This window comes from Vanacampus margaritifer, chromosome 7 (assembly GCF_051991255.1).
Source record: "Vanacampus margaritifer isolate UIUO_Vmar chromosome 7, RoL_Vmar_1.0, whole genome shotgun sequence".
Lineage (NCBI taxonomy): Eukaryota > Metazoa > Chordata > Actinopteri > Syngnathiformes > Syngnathidae > Vanacampus > Vanacampus margaritifer.
The window spans coordinates 13,957,374-13,967,503 of NC_135438.1; the positions used below are offsets into that span (position 1 = coordinate 13,957,374).

A 10,130-nucleotide genomic window follows, 5' to 3' on the forward strand; every position below is an offset into this window, starting at 1 on the left:
TTCCAAACAAGGAGACTAGGAGAGGCCCTTGCAGCTTTAGCTTACTTTTCTGCTTACTGGTATGAATCCTGCAAATTTGTGATGGAATGTCACCAAAACGTGTACTTAAATTTTCCTGATTAATAATAGGGCTTGCGCTTTGACTGTATATAGGCCCGTCGCAAAATAACAGAGCTGGCTATTCAGCTAATTATCCCATATAGAAGCATTTGAAATATATGTATTACTGCTATTGTAACAGCTACAAAACACAATCAGGAGCTATGATTACAAAGAAAATGGAGGGATATTGCTGGACAGCATGTGTGTGTGTGGGGGGGGGGGGGGGGTGTCAGTGGGTTGAAATAGAGCATCCAAAGCTAGAAACAGCAAATGCAATATTCCCAGTGATGAAAAGCTGCAATACAATAAGCTCTACTTCCTTTATTTTTTTAATGTAAACAACCCTTTATGTTACTTTTGATGATTGTTGCTTTGTTAATACTGCTTCGACAGAATGAAACCCCCTTGGGCAATTAATTCCCAAGAGACACTTCTTCTGGGAAATCAGCAGCAAATGTCCCAGGATAAATGGCATGTACTCCATCACGCCACCTTTTTCTGCTCTGCCAGGACATTCTCACAGGCTTCTCACACTCACTTTTCGGTTCAAGACAACATGGGGTACGTGACGTGAATATTAGCAGAATGCAGGGAAAGCTGCACATACACGTGGAATGTATGGAAGTTTGGTCAAAGGATGGCAGCTGTGTATGGGAAAGGCAGTGAGACATTTTCCCTACTCTTTTTGCTAATAATTTCACATTTCATACAGAGAAGCAATTCAACATTGAAATCAAAGAGGTATTTCCTCATTTAGTGGCTGCAGAACGTACTATTTTTGTTTTATTTTACAATGGACATGCAACAGTGTTTGTCCCCAATTCACTGTCCTGCTTGTTTTCCATGTCTGCCGCCACCAACACACCTGATTCAATGAACAGGATCGTTATCAGGCTTCTACAGAGCTTGCTGATGAGCTGATCATTTCAGTCAGCTGTATTGGAGGAAGGAGACATGGACAACAGGCAGGACAGTGGCTCTCGAGGACCAGAGTTCTCAATCTTTGTACTACTGTAGAAGATGATATAATGTGTGCTTACACGATGCAGTTGCAGATATATAGTAGGTATAGTAGGTACTAAACATGCTAGTGCTTACGGCTGTCTCGGGGAACTCACTAACTCGGTCTCATAATAACCCGAGATTCTAGGAAGCCTAGGAACAATAATAATAATAATAATCTGAAGTATGTCTCAGTCACATCCCCCCTTAATTGCTCCATTGTTTTAATTCACCACCTACAGTCGGATTTAATTGAACATCTGCGTGCCACTTTCTTTTGACAAATGGACGCACAGCCTGTTATAAAGCAGGCAAATGACAACAATTCAATAGATGGCACAAAACTGCTTTCCATGAAGCCACCAAATTTAAAGTCGTACTCATTCAGCTCTTGCCAACTACCCCAAATTGTTTTATTTTCATCTTGGGCTGGCTTTATCCATCATTTAATTAGAGCTTGTGATGAGAAGTGTTGATGGCATTTAGTCATTAGCACCCAGGGACCAACACAAAAGAGGGTTGTCTCACTATTATTCAGATGATTTGTTTATGTCTCACAAATTTCCCCTTCGAGAGGGTTTTTGGAAAAGGTTGCTGTGTAACTTTACTATTGATTAAGGCTTTTATGAGCAAGTGAAGAAGCCAGTTGACTGCATGGTTGCCTAGTCATGTACAGCAATCTCTTCCCACACATGTAGTTTACTGTGCAGTACTGTAAATATCAGATTTGTTGTTTTAGCAGTGCTGTAGTGACCATTTAAACATAAAATTAAACCTTTAAAATTGTGTGTTTTTTTTCTATATGTTAAAATAGTGCCCTCGGCGCAGAATTATGTTCTTATTCAAGTCTTTTATAGAAAATGCACCTGCGAATTTAACTGTAAAAGCAGTTTAAAGTAGTTTGCATTAAAGTGTCTGTTAATCTTGTTTGGGCTTATGCAATTTTCCATCTATCCATTCTCTAAACCGCTTATTCTCACTTGGGTTGCAAGCTTATGCTATTATTGAGCAAAATAATGATTTCCTATAAAAATAAAAAATAATGATGTATCCCAGTGGTTCTACTTAAGAATTACTTAGCTCTCCAAGTACCAACATAACGATCATTAAGATACTGCAGCATAGTGGGCCTACATGAAAAACAAGATAGATGCCGCATTCCTAAAAAGGTGTATCTAATTTTAATGTAAGTCACTATAACATTTTGTACTTTGAACATTAGCACTGCTAAAAAATGTACTCAAATAATGATTCAGTTACAATGTATTATACAAGTTAAATACAAACTCTCTCTCTAAAAAACAAACAAAAACAAAAAACAAGGTTTTGAAACAGTTTTAAAGGGGAAGTCAACCCTTTTTCTTTTTTCTTTTTGACAATAAGATGCCCCACTAGTCCAAATACGGTGTTTTGGTTAATATTGTGTTAGTGGAATATGAGTCCAACGTTTTGTCTCAGAAATAAGCAGTAGATAAATACAGGATGTATACAAATGAACTCCTTCTCAAGCTACACCTCTGGGCTTCTGTTAATGTCTGGTGGTGATTTTGTCCTCAGAAGGCGGCCATTTTGCCGTTTGCTGTCGAGTGAAAATGGCATGACAGTTGCTCCTGTCTGAGGTCACAACCAATCACAGCTCAGCTTCAGAAAACAAGTGATCTGTGATTGGTCGTTGCCTGAGCCCTGAGCAACTGTGACGTCATCTTCAGTCAACAGCAAGTGGCAAAATGGCCGCCCCCTGAGATGGTTAAAAATGGCTGGATTTTGCTTCATAACTCATATTCCACAAAAATAGTATTAATCAGAAAGTCATGTTCAGGCTAGTTAGGTTATATATAACATAATATTGTCAAGAAATGTTTAAGGTTGACTTCCCCTTTAAAGAAAAAAAATTCAATTGAACTTAATTTCTGTCCAGGATGGGGATTTTGAAAGTTACCAACTTACTTTAATAGTAATATTTAGTTTGAGTTAAATATTGGAAAAGTATTATATATTTGTGAAATATTACCAGAACTGTATATTTTGATTTAGGAAAACTGTAAGCAATCAAAATTGTATAATGGCTGCATCCCTCCTTCTAACTTGATGGATGGATGGATGATGTTAGCTTACGTTTTGTTTTTCCAGTTGAGACTTTTCATGTGGACAGACTGTCAGACGTAACGTCATTGTCCTTTGAATTGGTATCAGATGATTTAGCTGTTGTGTCCTGTCCATGCGTCCATTTTAAAGTCAAAGATACTACTTGACAAGCTGACTGGCTACCAGTTAACATTATAACTTCTATTTTGACATAGCAAAGGGGAAAAGCAATGAGAAGATTTTATAGTATGTCTTAATAACAAATGTATTAATTATTTAGTTAATGTGTTTTACAAGTTGTGCATTCCATTTTATATAAGAAAAGGTCCCCTCCAAAAAGGATTAGGTTCAACTTTGGTACTAAAATTAAATATAGAATATGTCAAACTGCATTATTATTGTTCTCTCCGCAAGTTTGCAATGTACTGGCCTATGTATGGAGATCATTGGTAGACTGCAGGTTACAAACAATACTCTTCAGGGGTAGGGAACCCTGGTCCTTGAGAGCCGCTGTCCTGCCTGTTTTCCATGTCTCCCTCCATCAACACACCTGATTGATGAACAAGATCGTTATCAGGCTTTTACAGAGCTTGCTGAATAGCTGATCAGTTGAGTCTGCTGTGTCTGAGGAGAGAAACGTGGAAAACAGCCAGGAAAGTGGCTCTCGAGGACCAGGGTTCCCTATCCCTGCTCTACACCATTCATAGGTGTCAAACTCCGGTCCTGGAGGGCCCGTAGTCCAGCAGGTTTTGGATGTTTCCGTTCTCCAACATAGCTGATATATGATCAGCTCATCAGCAAGCTCTGCATACGCCTGATAACGATCCTGCTGATTGGAATCAGCTTGTGTTGGAAGAGGAAAACCTCCAAAACCTGCAGGACTGCAGCCCTCGAGGACCGGAGTTTGACACCCATGCTATAGATGAATACTAATAATATAAATTGATGAGGTTGCGTACAAGAGATAGCAGTGGTTAAGTCAATACATAACATATTAATGCAAATATCAATACTCTCATTGATTTACAAATGAAATTGTTGTTATGCATGGGCATTACAGGTAGTTTCCATGGTTACAGCAGCTGTCCAGTTATTCTTTGTGAGTTTGATCTGAATACACAAAATACACTTGTGTTCATGGTTTTATTCGCACAAAAAACTTTGAAGTTTAGTTATTTTTTGTGCTCGTCGCCTTTTTCTCCCACATCCTTTGCTTCAGTCTTCTCTTCCTCTTTGCTCACTTCTTCCATTTTCTCTTCACCTTTTTCATCCACTCCAGCTTTATCTTCCGCTTTCTCTTGTTCCACTCCAACGTCCTCCTTTTTCACATCCTCTTCCCCCTCGCCATCATCCTCTATCTCCTCTCCTGTCAGACGCTCCAGATCATTGATGCGATGCCACAGAGTCTTATCGGTTTTCTTGTTTTTCTCCAGCATCTTCTTCAGTTTGACCTGCATCAAATCCATGGTACCGTATAACCTGTTGACTTTTACTTCCAGCTCCTTGGCCTCGGGCTTGATGTTCGCTGGGTCCAAGTCAATCAGGCCATCTTTCATCAGGATCTGTTGGCCCTTCTCCTCCAGCATACCTTTCGCATCCGGATACTCCACTAGAGACTCCATGAGGTCATCCTTAGACAGGCAGAAGAGGTCTGAGTATCCTATGCTGCGGATGTTTGCTGTCCGCCTGTTGCCTGCTTTGCTGCCCTTGATGTTAAGGATACTGATCTCACCAAAATAGCTCCCGCTCCCGAGCACCACAAACTGCGTAACGCCGTCATCGGCAACCACTGCGAGTTTTCCATCCTTGATGATATACATCTCACGACCAATATCGCCCTTCTTGCAGATGTAGTCTCCAGGGCTGAAGACCTGTGGGCGGAGCTTGAGCACGAGCTCGATCAGCAAGCCCGCCTCACAGTCTGCAAAGATGCGAACCTTCTTTAGAGTCTCCATGTGTACTTGGATAGCGATCTCCGCTTTCAACTTGTCTGGGAGATACCGTAACACCTCGCGCTCGTCCTGTGCCCTGCCATTGTTCCACAGGTAGTCGAACCACTTAATGACACGTAATTCCAGCTCCTTGCTGACCTTCCGAACCTGTAATTGACAGTTTCATGCAATCAGTTATATGCAAACAACTGTAAATTGCAGTCTATGTTGTTGCAAAAAAAAATAAAAAAATCTGTGTATTTTCTACCTGCATGTACTGTTTAATGTTGTCAATCCGAGCCTGAAACTGGGATTGGGCAGCATTCATGTTGGAGATCATGGTTGCAATATTTCCCACAATTGTGGCAAAGATGAGAACCCCAACTAAGAAGTCCGCCACGTGGAAGATAAATTCAGAATCGAGGGCTGGTGGTGGCGTTTCTCCAATTGTGGTTAGTGTTAATGTGGACCAGTAGAGGCTGAAGGCGTACTTCCGCATGGGCTGGCCAAAAGCAGGCTCCTCCGGATCATCAATAGCTGGGTAAACCCATTCATCGGACCCAAAACCAATGGACTTGGAGAATGAGAAGTAGAAGCAAGCGTTCCAGTGGATAATGATGAGAATGTACATGATTAAGTTTGCAATGCGGAAGATGTTGGGGTAGTTGGTTTTAGTCTCCGTCTTTGTAAAGAACTCCAGCATACGACCGATTCTTAGAAGCCTATTAACTCGAATCTCTGGGTAGTCCAGACCCAGAATGAGATACAGGACATCAGTAGGCAACATGGAGACGACATCCAGCCGGAATTGGAAGCTTTTGATGTAGCGGTCGCGGAGTAGCTTCTCATCCTTGACCATCAAGCCTTGCTCAAGGTAACCTGCAAAGATACAAAGTCAATCGAACAAGGATGTTTGGGTTGTTCACCATTAAACATTAGCATATGGATGATCTATAGTAATGAAAACTATTCAAATTTGAATAACAAATAATCTTGAAATGGGAAATGTGCAGCAGCTTGGCGGTTATTAAGGCATTGTAGTAGAAACTGGAAACATATATGTATGTTTCATCAGTATGTTTTCCCTCATACATTTCAAGCAACTCTAGCAAAAATTAAGTTTGGTTTCTTGATTTTATATGCTAATAAAACTCACTGTGTTTAATTCGGTAACTAGAAGACTGAGACTGTGTGTAATGTCGATGTATGGTTATTGTTTATTTCATATACTTAAAGGGGAACCAACGTCCCACTTTCCCAATTGATTTTTGTTGTTGTTGTTTGCAGTAAATTTCATAGAGTAAATTTTACTCTAAAAAAAGAGAACATTCGGTCTAGGTCTAAACAAAGTAACCTGTGCACTTACAAGAAGAGTAAAATATTCACTCACAAAAAAATTCACTCAATGGTTGAGGAATTATCGCATTATCGCAGAACCTTCAGGGTGGGAGACTGCTAATCTAAAAAATGCTGCTCCTACTGTGTATCAGTATATCATTGGTGTCAGATGGAATCCCCGTACTGCCAAGATCATAGGTGTCAAACTCTTTTTTTTTTGGATGTTTTCATTCTCCAACACAGCTGATATATGATCAGCTCATCAGCAAGCGCTACATAAGCCTGATAATGATCCTGCTGATTGGAATCAGCTTGTTTTGGAAGAAGAAAATCTCCAAAACCAGCAGGACTGCGGCCCTCGAGGACCGGAGTTTGATACTTATGGCCTAGATGCTGAAGTTTGTAGATCTTTCCTCAACACTTGAGTGATTTAAAAAATATTTATATTTTACTCTCTTACAAGAGTAAAAGTTACTCTGTTTAGACTGGGACCGAATATTGTATTTTAGAGTAGAGTAAAATTTACTCTGTTGCAGCAATAGTCAAAACAAACATGGAGGACACCATGTTTCGCAATAATTGTTTCGATTTCTAGTGATGACAACGTCCAATTAGAGGGTTCCCTGCTGCCCTCAATTGAACTGTCAGTTGTATCCCTCACAAATTATTCAAAGTCTGGATTTTTAAGCCTGGTTTGTTGATAATAGAACGTTGGAACTTCAACTGTGTGATACGGTGGCCGGGAGGTGCAAAACACTTTTACAAAAGCTGGAGACAAATATACATTTTAGAAAACAAAAAGCAAAAATAAATTGCTATAACACATTTACAAGTCCTGAGACAAATTTACGTTTGAGAAAACAAATGTACAAGACGTGAAACACTTTTACAAACGCCGACACAAATATACAAGTGACTTTACAAGTGGAAAGGACAACCTGTACTACTGTAAGGAGTTCATAGTGATCCAAGATGGATAACTTTTCTCTACAAAAATGTTTTTTTTTTTAAAGATGGACGGTGGGGAAGCAGCGTTTTGCCCGTTTTTGAGCCGGTTGACGCAGTTTTGTCGTGTCCCTCGTTAAAATACTTCATGCACTGCTTAGCAGATATGGTCCGTCTCCTGACATCCGGCAAGCGGCTGGTCCTTCTGTCTATTATACAGCCTGGTGCATAGCTAGGCTAGCTACTAGCTGCTAATACCAGCTGATACTGTAAGATATATTATCAGGCAGGATACCTACTTGAACAATGTGAGGATAGCCGAGTTACCAGTCAGCCGAGATTGCGCCCAAAAGTGATGATGTAATGCTTACCATTGCTAAATATTTAATAACTGAATGTTTTCTTAGCGAATAATACTGTCAAAAAATGGCAAACACACATCACATTTCCACCACTCATTCCCCGCGCAAGTCTGGCGCAAAGTTTTGACATCTTAGGTTTCCCCGTCATAGATCGTGTTTTATTTTTATTTTTTACCTGTTCTGGTCCTGACGAACATATCAGCCAGATAGATGAGGTCTGAGGTGTAGTCAAATAAAACCCAGTAAAGGATGTAGTTATGCTGCAACTCCTCGAAGCATGCCCTGTTTGCAGGACAACACCAACAGAAACACAGGTGACTAATAATAACAAATTGTTGGACACAAAAAAAAAAATCCACTTAAAATTTAAAATGACGACGTTTTGCATTCAATTCGATTTTACATAAAATATGATAGTACTGTTGTGCCATACATAGTACCTTTGGGTGACGCATTTGTCACGTACCCAATTCACATTAATAAAACATGTTTTAAAAATAACGCTAAGCTAAAAATATTGTGAAAGTATTCACCTAGCGATAATCATGGTCCAGTTGTACATGACTGGCAATGTTACGATGAAGAGCCAGTTGTAATAAAGATTTCCAGCAGGGTTGATGACAAATAATTCTTTGGGCCTGTTAAAAAAAACAAAACCAGAATGACTAAATCATTTAAATCACACTTAGTCCTCATTTGTTGTTCTAGTTGTGATGATGTACTTACTTATCTACATCCTTTCCCTTTTCATCTGCTCCTTGTTCTTGTTTTTCTTTCTTTCTGTGCATGTGTTTGAATAAAAGTTTACACAGTGAGCAGTGAATTATTTCTTATATGAAATCAAATCACTTTTCTCTCAATAGAGCATTAGATTGACTTTCTTCTGATGACTCCAGAACGGTACTTACTCATCGTCATTGTTGTTACTGTTGTTCATATTGAAGTGATTGGAGAGTGACTGAGGTGCAATCCTGCAGCAAATGTAGTTTGTGAAAGGTCAATAATTGCACTCATAAGAATAAAGAAGCCTATTTTGCCTCTATAATACAACATGTACTTAAACATCCGCTCACATTTTGAGCCTGCTGTTTGGTGGTCCTGAGTCAAGTGTCATGTTGAGGTTCGCCGACGTGGTCATAGTTGCAGAACTGCAAAGTGGCAGTCAAACAATACATCAAACGTGGATATTGTAAGATTTACAACAATGTAGCATGTTTAAAATATGGAATCAGTAATGTTGTACAGTACTGTATTGCAACATAAATGGACAATTACTCCCACCACTAGTTGTTTGCAATATTGGTCTATTGATAAAGTCTAAAAAAAATAAAAATAAAGATAAAAAAATATAAATAAAAAATAAAGATAAAAAAATAAAAACTGTGTTCCACTTTGTTTGGCTTCTTTGTATAATCAGCTCTAAACACATCTCACGTTTGTCCATATGTGTACCTATTTAGATTTTGAAAATAAATACATTTGAATTCTGTAATTAGGCCAAAGGTTTCATTAGTCTTTCTCATATTTTCAGAATGGAAATGCTTACTACTGTACACCTGATTTGGAGTTAAGCATACTTGTCAGCTTTCAATGTGAAAATAAAAAGAAACACAATCTCTTTTTGACCGTTCATGACAAAATTAAATAACCTACCTTGGTCTCCAGCACACAAATCCATTTTCTTGTCTGCAAGAAGTACTGACAAGTATAGCAGAATGTGCAAGCAGGTCCTCGGAAGCTAATTGGACAAAATATCAACACGGAACAATGACACATATAAAGCACTGGGGCTAAATTAATAGTGTCACAGATTTAGCGACCCTGATAAGGATTAGGAGGATTAGAGGTTGGCTGAGTGGAGAGGAGGCAAAGACCTTGTAACCCCCATGCAGTGATATCCCTTCAGAAAGTGGACAACCAACGTACCGAAACCCATTTAGCTTCTATTTTTCTCTTGATATTTTTCTGATCAGACTGCAACACCAGAAGATTTTGTCATCCCACACTCATATACACACACAAGGCCACACACACTTATGCTCTGTCAGCACTTTCAGCCATATCCAACTCTGATCCGATTAGATGTTACTGGCTAGAGGAGGTTTCACATCAGGTGTACCTTCTCCCGCTCTTTAAGTAAAGAACTGAGATGGAAGTGGCATTGAACCTCTGGCAGTGATGAGCAGCGCAGCAGCTTTTTTTTTTTCCTTTACTTTTTATCTTTCTCTCAGGGCAACGGTGGTCTGTCAACTCAGTGGCGCTTCTGTTGGCTGCTGCAGGACGCATTTTCTCTCCATCTTCTCAGCATCTTTAAATAAACAAGGAAGGATGATATACCTATTGTTTTTTAATGACTTATATTGAC

At 39.4% G+C, this 10,130-nt stretch overlaps 1 protein-coding gene across 1 annotated transcript; it reads right to left on the reverse strand.

Annotated features, from left to right (window-relative positions):
* Positions 1-408: 408 nt before the first annotated feature.
* Positions 409-9,562, reverse strand: cnga1a (cyclic nucleotide gated channel subunit alpha 1a). The gene is made up of 8 exons (XM_077571716.1): positions 9,419-9,562; positions 8,839-8,913; positions 8,674-8,736; positions 8,492-8,545; positions 8,299-8,403; positions 7,941-8,047; positions 5,389-5,999; positions 409-5,288 (listed from the first exon to the last, which is right to left on the reverse strand). Exons 2-8 carry the CDS (start codon positions 8,901-8,903, stop codon positions 4,362-4,364), a joined length of 1,932 nt encoding a protein of 643 aa, XP_077427842.1. The 5' UTR covers positions 8,904-8,913; positions 9,419-9,562; the 3' UTR covers positions 409-4,361.
* Between the last annotated feature and the right edge of the window lie 568 nt (positions 9,563-10,130).

Excerpts from the sequence above, each read along its gene's own strand:
- cnga1a (XM_077571716.1), bottom strand. The coding sequence starts at position 8,903 with ATGACCACGTCGGCGAACCTCAACATGACACTTGACTCAGGACCACCA. Across the intron at positions 8,404-8,491 it reads AAGGGAAAGGATGTAGATAA|GCCCAAAGAATTATTTGTCA; the intron begins GTAAGTACATCA and ends TTTTTTTAACAG. Across the intron at positions 8,048-8,298 it reads TGGACCATGATTATCGCTAG|GGCATGCTTCGAGGAGTTGC; the intron begins GTGAATACTTTC and ends TCCTGCAAACAG.